The sequence below is a fragment of the Orcinus orca genome, chromosome 6 (assembly GCF_937001465.1).
Source record: "Orcinus orca chromosome 6, mOrcOrc1.1, whole genome shotgun sequence".
In the NCBI taxonomy this organism is placed as follows: Eukaryota; Metazoa; Chordata; class Mammalia; order Artiodactyla; family Delphinidae; genus Orcinus; species Orcinus orca.
Genome location: NC_064564.1, coordinates 15,039,478 through 15,064,487, shown reverse-complemented (window position 1 = coordinate 15,064,487; position 25,010 = coordinate 15,039,478). Strand labels below are relative to the sequence as shown.

Genomic DNA, 25,010 nt, shown 5'->3' with positions numbered 1-25,010 from the left:
ACATATTCAGTAGGGAGCAATGTTCCCTTTAACTTTTTTCTTTTTCTTTGCGGTACGCAGGCCTCTCACTGTTGTGGCCTCTCCCAATGCGGAGCACAAGCTCCGGACGCACAGGCTCAGCGGCCATAGCTCACGGGCCCAGCCGCTCTGCGGCATGTGGGATCTTCCCGGACCGGGGCACGAACCTGTGTCCCCTGCATCGGCAGGCGGACTCTCAATCACTGTGCCACCAGGGAAGCCCCCCTTTAACTTTTTTTGATTGCAAGCAGATGAACATGCTACATAAGCAGCAAACTACAAAGATGGAACTTATATGGATGTTTTAATACTGTAACCAAATAAAGCTTTCAGTGGTTGACACATTTAATGATATGCATAATTGTTACTGTGCTGCATGGTAATTAAGCTTAAATATAAATGACTGTGTTTATTATCAATTTTCTTTAGCCAGACATCACATTTTTGGGACCAACTTGAAGGAGGAAAAAATATGGCAGGCCCAGAAGCTTTTGCAAATATTTCTGGTTTAGAGATTTCAGTATTAGAGAGATTTGATGTTTGGGGACAGGTTTGCTCGTATCTTTAGTGTTCCTAATTCTGGAGGCCACAGACTTTCCTTTTCCCGTCCACTACTCAAGACCAAATACTAGGGGGAGAAATTGGGAAGATTCAGCCATTGCTTTACTTTCTCCAAATAGTTTTTTCTGCCTAGTAATTAAAGCTTGGGATGCAGAGGTCCCAGTCATTGATAGTCAGTGGACAGAGGACAGTTTCCTTCCCTGCTTAAGCCAACCCAGTTCCAGGTCTCAAGGTCTAAGCTGTCACGGGCCCTAGTATACATTTAAGTTGTCTGTTAACCCGGGTCTCTGAGAATTTCTGAACCTGTCTTTTTCATGTTTTCCCAATCTAGGCTGTCTACCGCAAACAGAAATATCTAATATCTATGAAACAAAATGAAATAAAAGCAAATTTAACATCATTATGAAACCAAATGAAAGTATGATAGCTTAGTATATGCTTTTTTCCTGCCAGACCTGCCTTCCACTCCACCTATACCCTTCCAGCCCCAAATGAGATGCATATTTTTACCCCTGGAAAAGTAGTGTCAAGTCAAAGATTCTACAACTTGGAAGAAACTATAACTGGGAATCATTCCTATTCCTGCTATAACTTTCTAGGGATGATTTCTAGTCTCTGCAACTTGGCTGTGTGTAATGAAGCATTTGTTGGTCAAATGTTTCTACATCTATGGTACTAAATTTTTGTACTGTCTAAAAGGATGAAGTAATATTGGGAAAATGTCCTGATACTACTTTTAGAATCTTCTGTTTGCCAGTTCATTATTGGTTGATAGTAGTCTTGTATCAGCTGTTACTCAGCAATAAACCTACCTAATGTTTGATGTTGCTTTACCTTTTATAGAGTACTTTTACATGTATTACTTCATAATTCACTCATAAATCATCTTTGTTAGGGAGGTGCTATTTTCAGGAAGGAAAGTTCTGAGTTCAGAGAAGTGAAGTGACTCAAAGAGCTATAAAGAGGCTTGAATCCATATCTTTCTATTTATTTATATTTTACATCTTTCACAGATACCATCTGCCAAATCATTTAATGTAAAAACTGCACTATTAATGATTAAAACACATATAATAAAATTTAAATTAAATAACTTAGGTTATAAGCGTGGCAGATATTTAAGTAAAGTTTAGGACAACGGCATACAGATTTTTCAAAATGGATCAATTATGTCTTGTGACAAATGAAAAATTGCCATCATAGATGGGAAATTAAACGATATGTTATATAGGCAACTGAGGGAAGAAAATTTGCCTTTGAATGCTGTTTATGTATTATGTTAGTATATCTATACCATAAATGATAAAGTAGGAAAACTATACTATATGAAATACCCATGTATTTTATCTATTAGGTCAGTATTATATCTCTCATCAAAGATTTTTTTTTTTTTCAATTTCTCTTTCTGGTAGTTCATTGTTAGTGTATAGAAACGCAACTGATTTTTGTATACTGATTTTGTATCCTGAAACTTTACTGAGCTAATCAAAGATTTTAATATCAAGTCGATAATATTTTGAGAGGAAATGACTAATTTCTCCCATTTTTAAAAAATTTCTTTTCAGATATTTCAGTCAAGGGAAGAAATAGCTCTTCTCCTAAGATGGAATCTGTTGTTTGGGAATGTGGTTGATCAACTTGATCTGTTGGCCAAGTGGTGCCCTATGTAATAAAATGAAAAGAAGAGGCAAGATGATGTCATTTTCCCATATTGTGAAACCAAAAACAAATGCCTTTTGTGAGACCAAGTTAACAAACCTCTGACGGTGCAAAGAGTATTTCTGTTTGAAGAACTTAACAGAAAGATCGAAGAAGTACTTTCAAGCTGAGACCTGCAAGTGTACAGAGATCTAACATACATATTGAGTAGGCCTGATCATCTGATTCTCATTCAGTCAAGGAAGCATGGCTGTGAGTTGGACCGTCTTCATTCTGTGGCCCTTGACTTTGTTTGTGAGGCATATAGGTGGGCACAGTTTGTTTTCTTGTGAACCTATTACCTTGAGGATGTGCCAAGATTTGCCTTATAATACTACCTTCATGCCTAATCTTCTGAATCATTATGACCAACAGACAGCAGCTTTAGCAATGGAGGTAAGACTTGATCTATTATTTGACATGTCGTAGAAAATGATTCTTGTATTACCCTGTTTAACCAAGCTAATGAATGTGTCTGATAGACAACAGGAAAATAATGTTGTTTTTAACTACATCTTGTATGTTAAAAAGTTATGTATTTAGGTTCAAACTCTAATGGATTGAAGATTTCATGTTTGGGGAATGTTACTCATCTTAGTTTTCAGACATTATTTTATAAAGAAATTTGAAGCACTGGAACTTGGGAGATAATAGCCATTCAGAAGTTTAAAATTGTCCAAGTTATGATATGATTACATCTTTTCTGTTTTTGCTAATAAAACTTTAAAGAACAGACTATACTAATAGTACTCATAATTCAGTTACTAAATATTGAAGGGAACATGACTTTGAAAATGGGTTCTTTTGTTCAGCCTTAGGCTGGTGGTTTACAGTATCTGAATTTTCTTAAATAGTTAAAGTGATTTCCTGGTCTTACCATGCCCTTCTGCATGTGGGATCTTAGTTCCCCGACCAGGGATCAAACCCGTGTCCCCTGCATTGGAAGGCGGAGTCTTAACCACTGGACCGACCAGACAACCAGGGAAGTCCCTCCCTGTAACTTTTTATTATGGAAAATTTCAGTTATATATTGATAGAAATGTATGGAGTGATATAATGAACACCATATACCCATCATCCAGCTTCAAAAGATATCAACACATAGCTAGTCTTGTTTCATTTATGACTGCACACCCACCTGGGTTGCTTTAAAGCAAATCTCAAACACCATAATTTCATCCATAAATATTTCCGTATATATCTCTATAAAGTAACGACTCTTTCAAAATATGTAAACATCGTACCTGTATCATCAAATATAAAATTAATGTTTAAATTACTCTTAGAAGTTCACAGTTTATTTTATAGTTGACTTTTCAAATCAGAGTTCATGCAATGCATTCAATTGATGTCACAGTTTATAGTTTCTCCTTCCCTTACCCCTCTCCCTTTTTTCTTGTAGTATGTTTGCCCTATTTCTCATAGTTTTATTTTGCAGACTGCATCCCTGTGATGTTATTTACCATGTTCCTCTGTCTCTGTTTTTGTTTTGAAAGAATACTTCGTAGGCACGTAATGTCTGCTTGTTACTCTTTGTAATTTTAGCAGCCATCGATCATCTCTTAGGTCAATAATTTTATTAGGGGTTTGCAAAATGGTGATATTCTAGTTCTGTCATTCTTCATTTCTCAGCCAGACTACTTTATAAACAGAAACTTCTTCTTTTTGACTATTGGACTATTAAGTTACTCTTGTGTTCAGTTTTTATAAGAAAGACAGGATAAATACTTGATTGTTTTCCTTTGTTTATTAGTTTTTAGGATAATAAATTGATTCACAAGAATCTTTCAAAAGTGACTAATGAGGTCTTTTTTCTTTTTTTTCTTTTTAAGTATCATTATGAACTCATGGATTTTTACCATATTTGATGTGTTTCAGTCCATTGCAGTTATTATTTTATTAGGGCTCAAATTGTTCTGTCTTTGGTAGTGGGAGCCGCTTCAAGGTAGCTCCTAAGTGTATTTGACACTACCCTAGTGGTTTCTAATAGCTTCCTTGCTTTCTGGTATGATCTAACCTCATTTCATAAAATTCTGCCTTAGACCTTGAATTATCAGGTTTTTTAGGGAGCACTAGTTCCTTTTAGTTGGAAAGGATTTTCACGGACTGCTATCTGGGTGTTACGCTTATTGATACTAGGTTAGTCATTTTTAGGCCTTTTCATAGACAGCTAGGAAGTACTTTTTTTAAAAAGAAAGTACATCATGAGTTTATACTGATACTTGCAATTAAATCATATTGCAGAGTTTTTATTTAACAGTTTAAAATTTTAGTTTTGTTTTTCTCTTATACTGAAACCTTATTATATAGAGACATTATATAATTTCAGAATAATAGCAGTATTATTACTAACAATGTAATTACTGAAAGCAGTTTTAGATTTCTTTCTACTTCTTTTAGTCCTGAGGGATGTATTTCACCAAGGATGTACAGTCAAATTACTGTGTTTTAAGTTACTTAAGTACTTCTCTGTTTGGTTTAATTCAATACACAGTTCAGGTTTGTGTTTCATTTTGATTTTAAAGAATGACTTAAAATTTTTTTTTTTGCTTAAGTTTGTTTTATAATTATGTTTCAGAACTTTATATATAGGACAAGGTACAATCAGAGAAGTCTAGTTTCTGGCCCTCTCCCCTCCACCTTATTCTTTCCTTCCCTTAGGGGGTAGTCTTTTTTTAAAGTTTTTTTGTTTATCCTTCCATTAAAAATTATAAATATAATATAACAATTATATAAAATGTTTATACAGTATCTGTCTATATTTATATATTCTTTCACTTTCCTTTGATATAGTGTCATACTGTTTGTTTTCTCTACCTTGCTTTTTTCATTGAACAGTATATCCTGGATATTCCATAGTAGCGTTTATAGATATTCCTCAAAAAGATTTCTTTAATTATGGCAGAATATACATAACATAAAATTTACCATTCCAATCTTTTTTGGGTTTTTTTGGCCGCACCGTGCGGCCTGCAGGATCTTAGTTCCCTGACCAGGGATTGAACCCCTTCCCTTGGCAGTGAAAGCACAGCGTCCTAACCACTGGACCACCAGGGAATTCCCCCATCCTAACAATTTTTAAGTGTGCAGTTCAGTGGCATTAAGTACAGTTGCCTTGGTATGTCATCACACTATCCTTCTGCAGCACTTTTTCAGCTTCCAAAACTAAAATTCTGTACCCATTAAACAATAATTTCCCATTCTTCCATTCCCCAGTCCCTGGCAACCACCATTCTTTCTTTCTTTTTTTCTTTCTCTCTGGATTTGACTACTCCAGGGAACTCCCCAGTGGTCCAGTGGTTAGGACTTCGCGCTTTCACTGCTGCGAGCCCAGGTTCAGTCCCTGGTCGCAGAACTAAGATCCCACAAGCTGGGCCGCTTGGCCAAAAACAAAAAGAAATTGACTACTCCAGTACCTCATTTAAGTGGAATCATACAATATTTGTCCTTTTGTGATTGGCTTATTTCACTTAGCATAATGTCTTCAAGATTCATCCACGTTGTAGCACGTGTCAGAATTTCCTTCCTTTTTAAGGCTGAATAATATTTCATTGTATGTATATACAAAACATTTAGTTTAACCATTAATTCATCAGACAGTTGGGTTGCTTCCACTTTTTTGGCTGTTGTGAATATAGCTGCTATGAATATGGATGTATAAATATCTGTTTCTCTGCTTTAAACTTTTTCTGGGTATACACCCAGAAGTGAAATTTCAGGATAATATGATAATTCTATGTTTAATTTTTTGAGGAACCACCACAGTTTTGCATAGCAGCTGCTCCATTTTACATTTCTACCAACAGTGCACGAGGGTTCCAATATCTCTATATCCTTACCAGTGCTAGTTATTTTCTGGGTTTTTTGTTTGTTTGTTTTGTCTTGGAATAATAGCCATTCTAATGGGTACGAGATTGTCCTCATTTTTTTTATATAAATTTATTTTATTTATTTATTTTATTTTTGGCTGCATTGGGTCTTTGTTGCTGCACACGGTCTTTCTTTAGTTGTGGCAAGTGGGGGCTACTCTTCATTGTGGTGCGCGGGCTTCTCATTGCAGTGGCTTCTCTTGTTTCAGAGCACGGGCTCTAGGTGCGTGGGCTCAGTAGTTGTGGCTCGCGGGCTCTAGAGCATAGGCTCAGTTAGTGTGGTGCATGGGCTTAGTTACTTCGCAGCATGTGGGATCTTCCCAGACCAGGAATCGAACTCGTGTCCCCTGCATTGGCAGGTGGATTCTTAACCACTGCGCCACCAGGGAAGCCCCTGTCCTCATTTTTTAAATTCAGTTCTTAGTGAAGGACATTTGCTTTTGAAAGCAGAGCTTGCTGTTGATGTCCTTATTCATCTTTGTAGGGCCAGCAGCTAACATAGTGCCTAACACATAATAATTGCTAAAGAAATGTTTGAGTGAGTTAATGAACTTTATAAACTGTGTCTTCCGAAGGGGTGGTGGTAGTCATGGTTGTGGTTATAGTGCTGTACCTAAGCACTTAATCTCTTGAAGTTGTAATTGATAAATAGTGATGGGCTTTTTGGCGATGGTAATGGTAATCCTCTTACCAATACCAAAGATACCACTTTCCTGTGAACACTAATATTTTACTTTGCCCTTTTTTGGCAGGAGGTGGGGGGAGTGGAGATCAAAATGACTTGAAGCTTTCAACATTTTGTTTACACTTATAAGTGGGGTAATTAAGAAAAAAAATAAAGCAAACCAACTCTCATCTCTAGACCTCTCATGTTCTTTCTGCCTTAATAGTCTCATCTCCATCTTTGCCTGTCATATTCTAATGGTTGTACTTGATGCATTAATAAGTAGAAAAAAAAGGAGTGGATAATAAAACATTTCGTGTAGTATCATCCTGTTTTAGTTGAAGAAAAAAAAGCATGTTCATGTAGAGTAAGTGATCTGGAGAGATTTTTGCCAAGGCCAACAGTGATTGTTCCTGAATTAGCACAATTTATTTGTGTTTTCTATGTTTTTCATTTAATGTTTGTATCAGTATTTTCTGATTTTTCTGTAAGAAACACATTGTGTTTTCAAAATAGTAAAATTAGTACAGAAACTTTATTTTTAAAAATCTCAGCTGTCCTTTTTTGTCTACCTCCCAGTTGCAGTGTCTAAGACTTGGTATTTATTAAGTGTATTTTGATTGAATGACTGAAACTTAAGGAAGAACTTGGTAAATGCCATAAATAGGCATAAAGTGCTAAGAGGATTCAAAAGAGAGAAGGATCATATGTAGAAGAGATAGCTGCAGATCATATTTGAATTAACCTTGAAAGACAGGTGGATTTTCTGTTTGTTTTTAAGAGAATAATATACCCCTTTCTACCAGTAATATTTTGTGGATAGGCTTCTTAGGAAATGAAATTTCTTTGATTATGTTTATTCTTGAAATTCATTGCTTATATCTTTAGAATATATGCATTATCCAGCAGATTTACCTCTCTTATTATCTTTTGTTTAGGTTAATATTAATAAGGTAGTTTTCCCTAAGCAAACAACAATCTAGTGAATTGGATTGAGAAGCCTATTGTGTGACAGGGAAACCAACCAGGAATTAAGAAACTTCTAAATTGAAAAATGTACACACAAGTAGTGGAGAGTTAATTGCATTTAGTTATTTCTGACTATAGGAAAAAAATAGCTTTTAAATTTTTAATTGATTTTCTTGTGTGACAAATCACTTTAAAAGAATGCCTTAAAAATACTTTTTTTTTGTTTGTGTGTTTTTTGTTTTTGCGGTACGCGGGCCTCTCACTGTTGTGGCCTCTCCCGTTGCGGAGCACAGGCTCCGGACGCGCAGGCTCGGCGGCCATGGCTCACGGGCCCCAGCCGCTCCGCGGCACGTGGGATCTTCCCGGACCGGGGCACGAACCCGTGTCCCCTGCATCGGCAGGCGGACTCTCAACCACTGCGCCACCAGGGAAGCCCCAAAAATACTTATTTTAAATTAAATTACTAAGTGTGATGGAATTTGGTTTGTGAAGTTTTATCTTTTGAGACAGACCAAAATTTACAACTGTTCATGATATTTGAAAAAAGTTTACTTTCTGAAGAAAAGTCAGATTTTATGGGCAGGGCTTCCCTGGTGGCGCAGTGGTTGAGAGTCCGCCTGCCGATGCAGGGTACGCGGGTTCGTGCCCCGGTCCGGGAAGATCCCGCGTGCCGCGGAGCGCCTGGGCCTGTGAGCCATGGCCGCTGAGCCTGCGCGTCCGGAGCCTGTGCTCCGCAACGGGAGAAGCCACAGCAGTGAGAGGCCCGCGTATCGCAAAAAAAAAAAAAAAAAAAAAATTTTATGGGCAGCTCTGGAAACTCCCATTTGACTTAAGAAGATAAATATAGGCCTGTGATAATGTCATCTTTCTGCAAACCAACGCACTGAAAGAATATTGGAAAGTATTTAATATGCTGTCATAAGACATTTAAAAAGTAAGATTTGTAAAAGAAAAGCAGATCTGTGGGATTAAAGGTATTTTGTTGCAGACCTAGAATTTTTTTAATATGTATATATAAAGTATAATTCTTAAAGTTTTAGACCTTTTCTCATTAGGAATTTTATTATTACAAAAAGGTTTTTAAAAGGTCTTATTTTTAATCATTTAAAATTATTCTAAAAAGTTGTTTTTTAATAATTTCTCACTCTAATTTGGATCTGAAATAGAATGAATACCATTTTTGAATTTTCAATGCCATTCCACATTTGGTTTCACATTTAGTGAATTTAGTCATAATATTCCCAAACCTAATAGGATACAGTTTCTATGGTTATCAGACCCTTTGTAGAGTGACAAAGATTGGAATTCTGATTCTCTTGAGTCAAATTTTGGCCTTTGACTCTGTCCCCTTTTCACACTCCTTGCTAAGCTTAGGCTGTTGCTATGCTTGAGGGCTTGTCAGCTAGAAGGTTCCTATGGTAACAGGAATGGAAATTTCAAAGAAGAAAGAGAATGAGAGCACAAAGGCTTGGTTGATTTGAATCTGAACAAAGAATAGAAGGTTCCATGTCTTGTACCTTCGTTGAAGAAAGCAGAAATTTAATTTTAGAAAGTTACTTTTCAGTTTGTAAACTTTGTATACCCTGGTCTTAATTTAGTGAATAAAAGTATTACTGCTTAGGGGAGTACTCAGTAAGAATCTTTTAAAAATTTAATCAGCTAAAGTTCCTTTTTTCTCCTTTATAGAGCTTTGATAGTATTCCTTATCTTAACATATTCTCAACTTTGCAGTATTCAGCCTAGCTCATTTAATTTTGATTTTGCTGAGGTTAAAAATTGTTAGGGTTAAAATCAAGGCAGTTTGCTTATTTGAAAAATATTTTTTTTTTGTTTTTATGTAACAGCTTTATTGAGGTATAATTTGTGTACAATAAATTGCACCCATTTAAAGTATTCAATTTGATGAGTTTTGACAGATGTATACATCCATGAAACCATCACCACTATCAAGATATAAAACATTTCCATCACCTCAAAAGCTTCCTTGTGTCCCTTTGTAGTCCACCTCCCTGAGTTGGCTCCCTGTTCCAAGCAACCACTGATCTGCTTTCTGTCATCATGGATTAGTTTTCATTTTCTGAGTTTTATATAAATGTAATTAATATAGTATCTACTTTCTTATGTCTGGTTTCTTTCACCCAGCATAGTGATTTAGAGATTCATGCATGTTTTGTTTTGCTTTTTAAAAACACCATTCCAATTGACAATTGACTTTCTCACTTGGGAGTTGAGAATGGGAAATCAGCAGGGTTCCTCATGCCCATCAGATAGGCCTTCTGCGGCTCTATTAATTTGCAACTCTTTCCTAATCTCCTTTTAAAATGTCTTTTACTGGGTTCTGTACTCTTTTTTTTTTTTTTTTTTTTGCGGTATGCGGGCCTCTCACTGTTGTGGCCTCTCCCCTTGCGGAGCACAGGCTCCGGACGCGCAGGCTCAGCGGCCATGGCTCACGGGCCCAGCCACTCCATGGCATGTGGGATCTTCCCGGACCGGGGCACGAACCCGCGTCCCCTGCATCGGCAGGCAGACTCTCAACCACTGCGCCACCAGGGAAGCCCTGTACTCTATTTTTAAATTTAATTTAATTTTTAAAAATTTTTTTAAAAGTTTTGGCTGCATTGGGTCTTTGTTGCTGCATGCGGGCTTCCTTTACTTGCGGTGAGCGGGGGCTACTCTTCGTTGTGGTGCACGGGCTTCTCATTGCGGTGGCTTCTCTTTGTTGCAGAGCACGGGCTCTAGGCGCGCGGGCTTCAGTAGTTGTGGCACTGAGGCTCCATAGTTGTGACTTGTGGGCTCTAGAGCACAGGCTCAGTGGCACACGGGCTTAGTTGCTTCGCGGCATGTGGGATCTTCCCGGACCAGGGCTCGAACCCGTGTCCCCTGCATTGGCAGATGGATTCTTAACCACTGTACCACCAACGAAGTCCCTATTCTTATTTGTATGTAATAAGACCATTTTACAGAGGAAAAACATGAAATTTACAGAGATTACATAGAACACATTGGTTAAGCTCAAGGCCTCTGGGTAAGAATGCAGAGGTTTAACTCTTGGGGCTGTCTTTGTAGTTATGTGATCTTGGGCAAGCTATGTAACTTTCTGTGTCTCATTGATTTTCACATGTATTATAAAATGGGATGACTAATGATAGTACCTACCTTATGGGATTGTTGAGAAGATTAAAAAAGATGTGTGAGGCACTTACAACACTGCCTAGCCTGTAGTAAGTGTCAGTAAATGCTAGCTGAGATACAGCACAAGGTACTTACAGCTAACAAGTGGCAGAAGCATAAACTTATAGCTTTAGACTCAGTGCAAGCAGCACAAAATAGTCACTCAAGTCAATTTTATAATTCATGATTGGGCTCACAAATGAAGGTTTTACTAACATAGTAACATCACGATATTGGATTAGTTGGTATTGTATGCATTGCTGAGGACCACGCAAGTTTGAGACTCACTTAAGGCATACATATGCATATATGTGTGATGTATGTACATACATCAAAATAGTGCAGAGAGATTCTTTGTACTGTACCTAGTTTTCCCCCAGTCTTCCTATCTTATATAACTATTATGCAGTATCAAAACCTGGAAGTTAACATTGGTACAATCTATAGCCCTTATCATATTTCACCAGTTTTTACATGTAGTCATTTTTGTGTCTGTGAATGCACATGTACATGTGTGTATATTGTCTTTGCAGTTCTATCACACGTATAAATTTGTGTAGCCATCACTTTGGTTAAGATACAGAACTGTTTTAGTGCCACCGAGGAACTCCCTTGTGCTTCCTTTCTCCCTCCCCCCTTTCCTATTTCCAAGTAACCACTAATTTGTTCTCTAGCCCTGTAATTTTGTCAGTTCAAGAATTTATATAAATAGAATCATACAGTATATATAATCTTTTGAGATTGGCTTTTTTTAATTTAGCATAATACCCTTGAGATCCATCCAAGTTGTTGCATGTATCAGTAGTCATTGTTTTCAATTGCTTAGTAGTATTCCATTATATAGATGTTCTGCAATTTGTTTAATCATCCATTGACAGATACTGAGTTTTTTCCAGCTCTTTGCTATTACAAATAAAGCTGTTATGAACATTCCTGTACAGGTTTTTGTGCAGACATAAGTTTTCCTTTTGGGGGGATAAATGCCCAGCAGCGTGATTGCTGGATCATATGATAAGCATATGTTTGGATTTTTAAGAAACTGCTCAGCTATTTTCCATAGCAGGTGTACCATTGTACATTCCCACCAGCAGTATATGAGAGATCTACTTTCTCAGCATTCTTACCACCATTTACTATTTTCACTATTTTTTATTCAGCTTTTATAATATGATGTGGTATCTCATGTGGTTTTAATTTGTATTTCCCTCATGTCTAATGATATTGAACATCTTTTCATATGCCATTCATATATTCTCTTTGATAAAATGTTCATGTCTTTAGTTCATTTTTCAATTGATTTGTTTTTTACTTTTGAGTTTTGAGAGTTCTTTATAAATTCTAGATACAAATCCTTTGTTTGATATGTGGTTTGTAAATAGTTTATCCTGGTCTATAGCTTGCCTTTTCATCCTTTTAACAAGGTCTTTAGGAAAACAGAAGTCTTAAATTTTAATGAAGTTTTATTTACCAATTTCTTTTCCCTCTTACGGACTGTGATTTTGGTGTCATTTCTAAGAACTCTTCAGCCTGTGTCTGGAAGATTCTCTCTCTTTTAAGTTTTATAGCTTTGTGTCTTACGTTTAAATCCATGATCAATTTTGAGTTAATTTGTGTAAAGTAAGTTTCATTTTTTTGGCTGTGAATATCCACTAGCTTTAGCACTATTTGTTGAACAGACTATCTATCCTTCCACCATTGAATTGCTTTTGCTTCTTTGTGAAAAATGAGTTGGTTATTCTTGTGTGGATTTATATCTGTGTTCTCTATTCTGTCCTGTTTTATCTTTGTGTCTATTTTACCACCAATACCACAGTGTCTTGATTACTGTTAGCTATATAGTAAGTCTTAAAATTGGAGAGCATGATTTTTCCCACTTTCTTTTTCAAAATTGTTTCAGTTATTCTACTTCTTTTGTTTTTTAAATATAAATTTTAGAATAAGCTTGTCTTTAGCTACTAAAAGCATGCTGGCTTTTGACAGAAATTTCATTAAGTCTAAGGACCATTTGGGGGAAGATTGACACCCTTACATGTTGAGTCTCCAGTCCATGAACAGTGTTGTTATGGATTGACTTGAGTCCCCCTAATAAGCCCTAACCCCCAGTACCTCAGAATGTGACCTTGTTTGGAAATAGCGTCTGGAGTAGTGGAGTACTGAGGTACTTCTACTCCAGTATGACTGGTGTCCTTATAAAAGGGAATTTTGGACACAGGCACACATAGAGGGAAGATATGTGAAGAGGCACAGGGGGAATGCTGTGTGAAGATCGGATTTATGCTGCCACAAGCCAAGGAACTACTAGAAGCTAGGAGAGATACCTGGAACAGATCCTTCCCTAGCACCTTTAGGGGGAGCATGGCTCTGCCAACACCTTGATCTCAGACTTTTAGCTTCCAGAAATGTGAGACAATGAATTTCTGTTGTTTAAGCCACACAGTTTGTGGGACTTTGTTGCAGCAGCCCTAGCAAACCAGTATAACTGTATATCTGTCCATTTATTTGTATCTTCCTTGATTTCATCAGCATTTTATAGTTTTCAGCATACAAGCCCTATACATGTCTTGTTGGACATTTACCCAGGTGTTTCTTTTTTTAAAAATAAATGTGATTATAAATATATTGTTTTAACTTAGTTTCTACATGCTCATTATATATAAAAATGCAATTGTATATAGAAATACAATTTTTTGGTATGTTTTTCTTGTATTCTGCAACCTTGTTGAACTTATTAATTCTAGGACGAATACTTTTTTCTTTAAACTAATTTAAAAGTGTTTTTTGAGATTCCTTGAGATATTCTATGTAGATAGTAATGTCATCTGCAAATAGGGACATTTTTCTTTTTCCAATCTCTACACTTTTTATTTCCTTTTCTTGTTTGTGTTTTTTTTAATATATTTATTTATTTATTTTTGGCTGTGTTGGGTCTTCGTTTCTGTGCGAGGGCTTTCTCTAGTTGTGGCATGCGGGGGCCAGTCTTCATCGTGGTGCGCGGGCCTCTGACTATCGCGGCCTCTCTTGTTGAGGAGCACAGGCTCCAGACGCGCAGGCTCAGTAGTCGTGGCTCACGGGCCTAGTTGCTCCGTGGCATGTGGGATCTTCCCAAACCAGGGCTCGAACCCATGTCCCCAGCATTAGCAGGCAGACTCTCAACCACTGCGCCACCAGGGAAGCCCCTCCTTTTCTTGTTTTATTGTGCTGATAGGACTTCCAGTACTATGCTGAGTAAGAGTGGTGAGAGCAGGCATTCTTCCCTTGTTTCCAATCTTAAAGGTAGGAATCCAGTGTTTCACCACAAAGTATGATGTTAACTGTAGGGTTTTTGTATATGTACTTTATCAAGTTGAGGCAGTTACTTTCTGTATGTACTTTGCTGGAAACTTTTGAAAATCATGAATGCTTTTTCTGCATCATTTGGTATGATCATGTGATTTTTTTCTTTGTTATTAGCCTGTTGATTTGGTAGATTACATTGATTGATTTTTGAATATGGAACCAGCTTTGGATTTCTGGAACAAACCCTACTAGGTTGTGGTATATAATGCTTTTAATATATTTTTGGACTTGATTTGCTACTATTTTGTTAAGGATTTTTGCATTTTGTTCACTGGGGGTATTGATCTGTAGTTTTCTTCCTTTGTATTATCTTTGGCTTTAATATTAAGTAATCCTGACTTCATGGAATTTGTTGGGATTAGTTCTCTGCTATTTTCTGGAAGAGATTGTGTAGAATTAGTATTCTTTTAAAATTGTTAGTTAGATTTTACCAGTGAAACCATCTGGCCTGGATATCTTTTTTAGGAGGTTTTAAAATACAGATTCAATTTCTTGAATAGTTAGAAGACTATTCAGATTATCAGTTTCATCTTGGGTGAGTTTTGATAGTCTGGCTTCTGAGGAATTGGTCCACTTCATCTAGTTTACGTGCATAGAGTTGTTTGTAATATTCCTTATTGTATTTTTAATGTCGGCAGTCTCTAGTGATATCCTCTTTCATTCTTGATATTGGTAAGTTGTGTTCCTTTCTCTCATTCTTTTTTTAATCATTGTTACTAGAAGCCTATCAATTTTACAGATATTTTCAAAGAACCAGCTCTTGGGTTGAGTGATTTTTTTTTTTTTTTTCCTATTGCCCTTCTTTGTTTTCAGTGTCATTGATTTCTATTCTTTATTATTTCCTTCCCTTTGCTTTTGGTTTATTTTGCTCTTTTTGGTTATTATGAATAATGCTACTCTGATATGAACATTCATATACAAATTTTTGCTTGAACATGATTTTAAATTATTTTGGATATATTCCTAGGAGTGGAATTGCTGGATCATGTGGTAATTTTATGTTTAACTTCTTGAGGAGTCACCAAACTGTTTTCTCTAGTGGTTGCCTTATTTTACATTCCCATCAGCAAATGTATGGGGGTTCTGATTTCTTACCAACACTTGTTATTTTCTGTTTTTTAGATGGGGTTGTGGGTGTGATGTTGTATCTCATTGTGGTTTTGATTTGCGTTTCCTAATGACTAATGACATTGATCATCTTTTCATGTGCTTATTTGGTCATTGCATGACTCCTTTGGAGAAATGTTTGTTCAGGTGTTTTTGCCCATCTAAAAAATTGGGGTTTTTTTTTTGAGTTACAGGAATTCTTTATGTATTCTGGATACTAGACCCTTATCAGATATATGATTTGCAAATATTTTTCACTGTGTGGATTGTCTTGTTCACTCTGCTTCTGATAGTGTCCTTTAATACACAAGAGCTTTTACTTTTGATGAAGTCCAATTTATTTTTTCTTTTGTGCTTGTGTTTTTGGTGTTTAAGAAACCATTGACAAAGCCAGGGTCATGAAGATTTACCCTTATGCTTTCTTCTACAGGTTTCATAGATTTTGCTCTTACATTTAGGCCTTTGATCCATTTTGAGTTAATTTGGATGTGATGTGAGGCAATCAGCCAATTTTATTCTTATGCATGTGAATACTCAGTTGTCTCAGCACCATTTGTTGAAGAGACTATTGGTACCTTTAGGTACCAGGTGGTCTTGGTACCTTTGTGAAAATTAATTGACACACATGTGAAGGTTTATTTCTGTATTCCCAGTTGTATTCCATTGGTCTGTATGTCTAGCATTATGCTGGTACCATACTGTTTTGGTTGCTATATCTTTGTAATAAGTTTTAAAGTGGGAACGTTTTGTTCTTTATTTTCAAGGTTGTTTTGACTGTTCGGAGTTTCTTGCATTCCGTATGAATTTCAGGATCCGCTTCTCCATTTTGGCAAAAAAAGGCCATTGGGAGTTTTGAAGGGACTACATTGAATCTGTAGATCAGTTTATGGAGTATTGCCATTTTAACAACATTAAGTCTTCCAATCCATGAATATGGGAAGTTTTTATGTTTATTAGGTCTTCTTTGATTTCTTTCAACAGTATTTTGTAGTTTTCTGTTTTGCATCACATTGGTTAAATTTATTCCTAAGTACTTATTCTTTTTAATGCTCTTATAAATGGAATTGTTTTTTAATTTCCTCTTCTTTTGGCTTTTTTTGAAGTTTATTTTTAATGTATTTACTACAGTTATATTTCTATCAACTGTAGAAATACAGTTGATTTTTTTTTTCTATATTGACTTTGTATCCAGTGACTCTAAATTTATTTATTTGATGGTTTATAGATTACTTTAGATTTTCTTTGTAACAACCATGTTTTGTTAGTCTGGTTCAATTAGGAGACAGAACCACTCAGTGATTTAAACAAGGGAAGTGTAATATGAATAATTAATAAACTATTAAAGAAGAATAATTATAAGATATATAGAGAGCTCTACAGGGTTCTCTAGGGCTGAGGGACAATCTTAGAAGGGGCCCCCACCCCAAGGCTAAGACCTTAGTTGTACAGGATATAGTTACAGCTCACTAGGTAGCAGAGAACATCACAGGGTTGCTTGGGCCAGAGCTGGTCCACAGTTACCAGGCAAGCAGGACGCAACCCTTCAGGGCATAGGCAACTATTGGGTAAATAGAGAGAGTCAGGGCACTGCTGCAGGCAGGAGGCCTTGAGCCTACAGTGTCTATTTTGGGAGGGCTACAGGAAGGTGTTTACTAGGCTGGGCTGGGACTGTGAGGTTGATGAAGGATCATTCTAGGCACATGGGCATAGATTTCCTCACATTTACACTGCTGACTATGCAGCAGCCCCAACCAACAAGAGAAGCCCCCTTCATCCTGCAGTATTTCTCCAACACTCTATTGAGACAGTTTAAAATCATGTTCAATGTAAAGAAGAAATGATGAAAGGAATCCCATCCATTATCACAGAGCATGTGTTGAAGGGTGAGTTTGGAACAGAGATACAAATTTGGTAACTGGAGCACATGTCATCTGTGTATAATGACAGTTTCTTTCCAGTTCATATACCTTTTATTTCTTCTTTCTTTCTTTCTTTTTTTTTTTCCCTGACAAAGCAAGAGACTTTTTTAGGAAGGGGCTCCTGGGTGGAGAACAGCAGGGTAAGGGAACCCAGAAGAACTGCTCTCTGTATTTCTTTCCTTCTAATCCTTTACCTTTTATTTCTTCTTGATGCTCTAGCGAGGACTTCCAATACAGTGTTTAATAGGTGATAACAGGTACTTTTGCCTCATCTTTGATCTCAGGGGACGCTTTCAGTCATTTACTACAAGGTATGAGGTTTGCTATGGTTTGATGTATATGCTTTCTATAGGATTGAGGAAATTCCCTTCTTAGTCTGTTAAGAGTTTTCATAATAAATGGGTGTTGGATTTCATCAAATGCTTTTATTGCCTCTGTTGAATAGATTGTGTGATTTCCTGCCCTTTTTCTGTGAATGCCATTAATTGCATTAACTGATTTTTCAAATGTTAACCAGCATTGTATCCTTGGAACAAAACTTTATTTGGTGTGATATATTATTCTTTTTTATATTGTTCTGGATTAATTTACTAATTTGGGATATGATTTTTACATCTATGGTCATGAAATGTGATTTTCCTTTCTTATATAGTCCCTGTTGGGTTTTGTTATAAAAATTATGCTGGTTTTGTGAGTTGAGAAAGTTTCCTTTTTTGGGGAAGAGTTTGTATATGATTGCTGTAACTTTTTCCTTAAACGTTTGATAAATTTTTTCTAGTGAAACCATCTTGGCTTGGAGTTTTTTTGGGGGGATAGTTTCTAATGGTGGCTTAAATTTCTTCATAAATGTTGATAGAAAACTAGATTTTATATTTCTTCTTTTATGATTTTTGGTAAATTGTGATCTTTTTCCAAGGAATTAGTTCATGTCATCCTAACATGTCGAATTTATTATTTATAGTATCCTCATTATATTTGTAGTAATTTTCTGTCCTTCATTCCTGATATTGGTAATTTGTGGGTTTTTTCCTCTTTTACTAATTATTGCCTTTTTTCTACTTTCTCTAGGTTTGATTGGCCATTCTTTTTCCAGCTTCTTGAGATGGAGCTTACCATTGGTTGTTTTTCAGGCTTTCTTATTTTCTGACATATGCATATCAGGTTATAAATTTCCTCTGAGTATAGCTTTTGCTGACATTTTACTTATTGTCTTTACTACTTAATTCTAAATGTAGATTATACATATATATAAACATTAAAATGTAATATATATACTTATATACAATTTAAATTTCAATTATGATTTCCTTTGTTGATTATGAGTTATTTAGAAGTTTGTTTTTTTTTTTAAATTTATTTATTTATTCATTTATTTAATTTTTGGCTGCATGGGGTCTTCGCTGCTGCACGCGGGCTTTCTCTAGTTGCAGTGAGCGGGGGCTATACTTTGTTGCGGGGCGCAGGCTTCTCATTGTGGTGGCTTCTCTTGTTGCAGAGCACAGGCTCTAGGCGCATGGGCTTCAGTAGTTGTGGCTCGCGGGCTCTAGAGTGCAGGCTCAGTAGTTGCGGTGCACGGGTTTAGTTGCTCTGCGGCATGTGGGATCTTCCTGGACCAGGGCTCGAACCCGTGTCCCCTGCATTGGCAGGCGGATTCTCAACCACTGCGCCACCAGGGAAGCCCTAGAAGTTTTTTTGTCTAATTTCCAAACAGCCAAACAGTTGGGTATTTTCTAGGGTTCTTTTTGTAATTGATATCTACCTTAATTCCATTTTAGTCATAGAACAGTCTGAATGGTTTTAGTACTAAGAAGTTTTTTGTGGCTTATTTTAGGACTTACAATATGGCCAGTTTTGGTAAAGATTCCATGTGTATGTTAAATAGGTTCCACTCATTGTTGGGTGCCATGATTATAAATATGTTGTTTAGGTCAAGTTTCTAATTGACTTGTTTAGATTTTCTGTATTCTCATAGAATTTTTGTCTCACTCTTCTTATTGAGAGAAGTGTATCAAACTCACTCTGATTGTGGATTTGTGTATGTCCCATTTTACTTCTGTTTTTTATTAAAATAATTTAAAGCTGTGTTAAGTGGTACATATATGTTTAGATTTACTTTTTAGTCATGGTGAATTGATTCTTTTATTTTGTCTTTAAGAAATGACCTTCTTTATCTCTGGGAACACTCCTTGTCATAAAGTGTAGTCTTGTTTTTGGTTGGTTCTTTCATTGTTTATTGTTTGCCGTCTTTTTAGTTTTAACCTATCTCTATCCTTATATTGAAAAACGTGTCTTTGTAAACGGCATAGGGTTTTTTTTGTTTCGTTTTGATTTTATTTGTACCTAGTCAAACAACTTTACTCTTTTACATAGTCTTTAGGCCATTTATATATAATGCAATTAGTGATGTACTTGGGTTAATATCTACTATCTTATTACTTGATTTCAATTTTTCCAAACTGTTTTGTATTCTTTTTTCTCTGCTGTCTTGACTTCTTTTGTATTGTTCTATTTCTCTTTATTACCTTGTTAGTTGTGCATTCTTTTATTGCTTACCCTAGAAATTATATGTACCCTTGACTTATAGTATTATAGTAAAAATAATAACTTCGATCACTCTCCCATTAGTCTTCCTCTGACCCCCATCTTTATCATTTTATTATTACACATATTAATTTACATGTATTTTGTATGTATTTTAAGACATTATTTTCATTTGTTTATTTTTTAAACTTTTCATATTTTTGTCTCTGCATTGGGTTTTTTAAAAAATTATTTTATTTATTTATTTATTTTTGGCTGCGTTGGGTCTTTGTTGCTGCATGCGGGCTTTTTCTAGTTGCAGTGAGCAGGGACCATTCTTCATTGCGGTGCACAGACTTCTCATTGCAGTGCGCGGGCTTCTCATTGCAGTGGCTTCTCTTGTTGCAGAGCATGATCTCTAGGCTCACAGGCTTCAGTAGTTGTGGATTGCAGACTCCAGAGCGCAGGCTCAGCAGTTGTGGTGCATGGGCTTAGTTGCTCCGCAGCATGTGGGATCTTCCTGGACCAGGGCTCGAACCCACGTCCCCTACATTGGCAGGCGGATTCTTAACCACTGTGCCACCAGGGAAGCCCCCATTATTGTTTGTTTATACAGAGAATATTTATATTTTCCCACATATTCACCTCTTTTGTTGCTTTTAATTCCTTTTGAATTTTCATCTTAGATTATTTTTCTTTTGTCTTCTAGTGCAGGTTTGCTAGTGACTAGTTTTCTCAGTTTTTTGTCTGTCTGAAGATGTCTTTACTTTGCCTTCACTTATAAAGGGTATTTTTGCTGGCCATAGAGTTATGGTGAGCAGTTGTTTTCTCTCAGCTCTTTAAGTAGTCATTCTGTTGTTTTATAGTATTCGAAAGTCCAACAACAGTTGTTCTGTTGAAGGTAAGGTGTCTTTTTTCCCACTGGCTGCTTTTAAGATGTTTTTCTTTGGTTTTCAGCAATTTAAATGAGATATGCTTAGGTGTCTTTTTTTAATTATATTTATTCTTCTGGGGATTTGCAGAACTTTTTGAATCTGTGGGTTGTTGTCTTTAATCAGTTTTGACAAATCCTTGGCCATCATCTTTTAATATATTGCCTCTGCTCATTCCCTCTTTCCTCTTTTGAGGTTTCAGTTATGCATATTTTAGATTTTTTTCATGTGTTTTACGTGTCTGTTATGCTCTTTTCTGTATTTTTCAGTATTTTTGATCTGTGTGCTTCTGTTTGGATATTTCCTATTGCCTTGTTTTCCATTCTTCCAGTTCTATCTTCTGACATATCTAATAAGTTCTTAATTTCAGCATTTATGTATTGCACTTATAAAATTTCTCTTTGGTTCCTCTTATGATAGATTCCAATTTTCTGGAATTCTTCATCTTTTATTTTCTTGAACATATTTCTTATATACAGTCTTGTCTACTAAGTCCAATAGCTGGGATTACCAAAACACTGTAATTTTTTCTTTTGTTTTTCAGTCATATGGTCCTGTCTCTTGGAATGCCTAGTATTTTTTATTGAGTAGTAGACATTACAAAATATTGGTGAGCTTCTACATGATGTTATATTACTACTCCAGAGAAAGCTCACCCTTTCTTCTGCTTAGCAGATAAATGGGGGCTGATCACCTTAATTCAGTGAGGGACTGAGCTGAATTGAGGCTGGGTTTCATTTTTCATAGGTCTCTGCCTCCCTGTCATTTGCCCTTGCTACTGAAGTGTAGTCACTCAGGGGCTTCCAGCTGAGAGTGTGGTATGTTCATTTCCCACTTCCCCTGGCAAGACTTGAACCTCTAATTCATGTTTCCTCATACTGATAAAACTTCCAAAATCTCCACTCTGCTTTTCAGAGCTTTCTTCTTAGCTTCCTAGCCTCCTTCCCTGTGTAGCTTCAGAATTTTCAAATATCTTGAAGGGAAAACTGGCTCTTTGTTAGGCCCAATTCTAGGTACTTCTCCTTTTCACCCATCTGTTCCTTTTGTTTCTCATTTTGTCTGTAGTCTTTTTTTTTTAATTGGAGCATAGTTGATTAACAATGTTGTGTTAGTTTCAGGTGTATAGCAAAGTGATTCAGTTATACATATACATGTATTATTTCTAGTCTTGCAAGACTACCAGAGCTCTGCTGGTTTCTTGGTTCTCTAGCACCAGCCTAGGCTTGATTCTCAGCTTCTTGCCTTATACCCAGATTCAACAGATACCTCCTTGGAAAAGTGGCTGCACTTATCAGGCCACCACTCCATGCTTCCGAGCTCTCTAGATTCTTGGTCTGTCTAGTTCTTTTCCTTCACTACTTCTCTAATAGCTTTAAATAGGTATTTTTAAAACTTTCTTTCCTGTATTTTGAAGTTGTTCTTGATGGAAACATTGATTTAACACAAATTACCTGTTCATACTTGGAAGTGATAGTCACATATAGTTTATTGTTATATATCAGTTATCACATCCATTATAGTTAACTTCTTTGACACCAGTTTCTTTAAGAGACTTGGTTTTCTGACTGTGTTGTGTATAGAAGGACTCTGGAAAATGTTTTATATCGATGTAGAAATAAGTTGTTTGAGTCTTAATGGAAAGGCCTGGTGGCGAGAACATCTGTTATCAGTTCAAAATCAGCAGTGACTCTGAAACTGTTATATAAACAAGTGGAAAAGATATTTGGTAGTCAAAAGCCTAGATGCACATTTCTTGGGATAATTGATCTATTCCTATGGTTACAATGATGATTTTAGTATGGTTTTATGTTTGGGGCCACTGTTTTTTCTTTTTGTTTCCTTAATATCAGCTTAACATTGTGAGCTCTGTTTACATCATGTGATTTCAGAGTTGAAAGAACTCCCGTTTTTTAAAAAGAATTTTTTTAATGTACAAAGAAAAAGAAAATGTAAGACCAAAGTGAGATCTCTTACTACCTCCCACCCTCAAAATATGTACTACTGTGTATAACTACTTCTCTTCCTCCCCCACCCTTTCCTTTCACTTCTTGTCCTCTCTCTCCTATTGATACACGTCAATTGAAGAAAATATAGAAATTGAAATACATAAAAAGAAGAAAATTTAAATCTCTTGTAATCCTATCACCAAGCACTAATCACACTTCTGAGCGTTTGACACATATCTTTTGTGGATTTTTCTGTGTAAAATGCATCATATTGTTGTTAATGGTTCTCAGCCAGGCCTTTTCATTAATATCACCTGTAACAATTAAAATATGTATAGATTCTGGGATACACCTCATACTTAACCAAATCAGAATGTCCAGGGATAGGGCTAAGAGGGTTTCGTTGAAAAAAACAAACTCCCTCCCCTTTAGAAAATTTTAATTGCCTTCAGAAATCTTCTAAAACAGATTAAAAAAAAAAAGAATATTGCTGTATTATATGTAGAAAACTTTAACTTGTATGCAACTCTTTATCTAATGATTTGATTTTAACTTTCTCCTAGCCATTCCACCCTATGGTGAATTTGGATTGTTCTCGGGATTTCCGGCCATTTCTTTGTGCACTCTATGCTCCTATTTGTATGGAATACGGACGTGTCACACTTCCCTGCCGTAGGCTCTGTCAACGGGCTTACAGTGAGTGTTCGAAGCTCATGGAGATGTTTGGTGTTCCTTGGCCTGAAGATATGGAATGCAGTAGGTGCGAAAATCATAGATTTTCATGGACCATTACTTATGTTGCAGTATATTTAAAATTATTTGTCTTCTGGTTCATCAGTTTTTAAGAACTTTTTTGAAGTGTGTATATTAGTCATAATTGTGAACAGCAGTTTCATGGCCTCAGAGCTGTTCATTTCCTTAGGAATTTGGAAGCACTAAATGAAAAAGGTGGGAAAAGAAAAACATTCTATGAAGAAATTTTTTAAATAATCAAATTAAGAAAAACATAATCAAGATATTGCTTGTTGATTTCTCTCCCTTACAGATTTTTTCTGGTTATAAAAGTAATGCCATTTATTAAAAAATTAGAAAATATAGAGAATATAATCATTTGTTACCTCATTATTAAATATGTTTAATGATTTTAATGGGACTCAAATATCTTTATGATTTAAATGTGTTAATGACTACAGTAGTCCTGTCAGTTCCGTTTTTGTCATGTATTAATATACCCAGACCCAGAAAATGTCAGATACTTTTCAAATCACTTCCAATATATAGATTGTAAGCATTTCCTAAAGGTTTGAGGATATTTACCAGACAGTGTTATAGATTGGTACGAGAGAACATTGTTATTAGTAATAACATATACAGTAGTAATACTGTATTTCTTGTATAATAATGTTGTGCCTTTTGTATTCTTAGAGTTTCAAGGATAAAGAATAAGATGAACACTTATATAACTCTTATTACCTAGCTTTGTCCAATCTTACTATTTTGCAATGTTTGTTTCAGATTTTCCTTTTTTTTGGCTGCACCACATGACTTTTGGGATCTTAGATCCCCAACCAGGGATTGAACCCAGGGCCCTGTCAGTGAGAGCACCGAGTCCTAACCACTGGACTGCCAGGGAAGTCCCCAGATTTCTTTTTTTAAGAAATAAAACAGTACAGATAGAGTTGAAGTTTCCTTTCTTAGTACCCATCTTGATTGCATTTCCTTCTTCTCTCCCCAGAGATGAGATAATCATTATGTTGAATTTGTTGTTAATCATTCCTATCTTTGTTTTTATACTCTTACTACATATATACATATCCATAAACAACATTAAATTTTTTTTACATGTATCTGTGTTTATATCTGTAACTCTGGTTCATTCCTCTTAATTGCTGTATAATGGCCAATTGTATTACCATCCTATAGTTATTTAGCCATCTCCTACTGATGGTCATTTAAGTTACTTCTAGGTTTTTGCTATTATGGGCAGTGCTGCACAGAACACTTTTTTCTCCTTCATGTTTAAAATTAATTTGTTTATCATATGACAGCAGCCCTTGGAGACAGGTGAAAGGCACATGTTGTTACTCTCATTTGACAGATGGAAGAACTTAATAAAACATGTATTAGTTACTTGTAGTCAGTTCACTGGCATTTTGCTTTCTCATATTTGTCTGCTCTATTTCCCACCTATTTAACACACTCTCTTATCTACCCCATCAAACCCTTCATCCACTTTCTCCCCAAAACCTGGTAATATTTATAGTCCCGCTTTCAGAAGTTTGTAGATTTCTTGGTATTTA

The 25,010-nt window shown here is 36.0% G+C and overlaps 1 protein-coding gene across 2 annotated transcripts in view; it reads left to right on the top strand.

The window, feature by feature from the left end:
• FZD3 (frizzled class receptor 3) overlaps window positions 1-25,010 on the top strand; it is a 97,102-nt gene that overhangs the window by 7,477 nt on the left and 64,615 nt on the right. For both annotated transcript variants that reach the window (XM_004270709.2, XM_033429832.2), the window contains exons 2-3: window positions 2,145-2,673; window positions 23,274-23,470. In XM_004270709.2, the coding sequence (XP_004270757.1) occupies window positions 2,485-2,673; window positions 23,274-23,470 (386 nt within the window). In that variant the 5' untranslated portion in view covers window positions 2,145-2,484. The remainder of the gene's footprint in view (window positions 1-2,144; window positions 2,674-23,273; window positions 23,471-25,010) is intronic.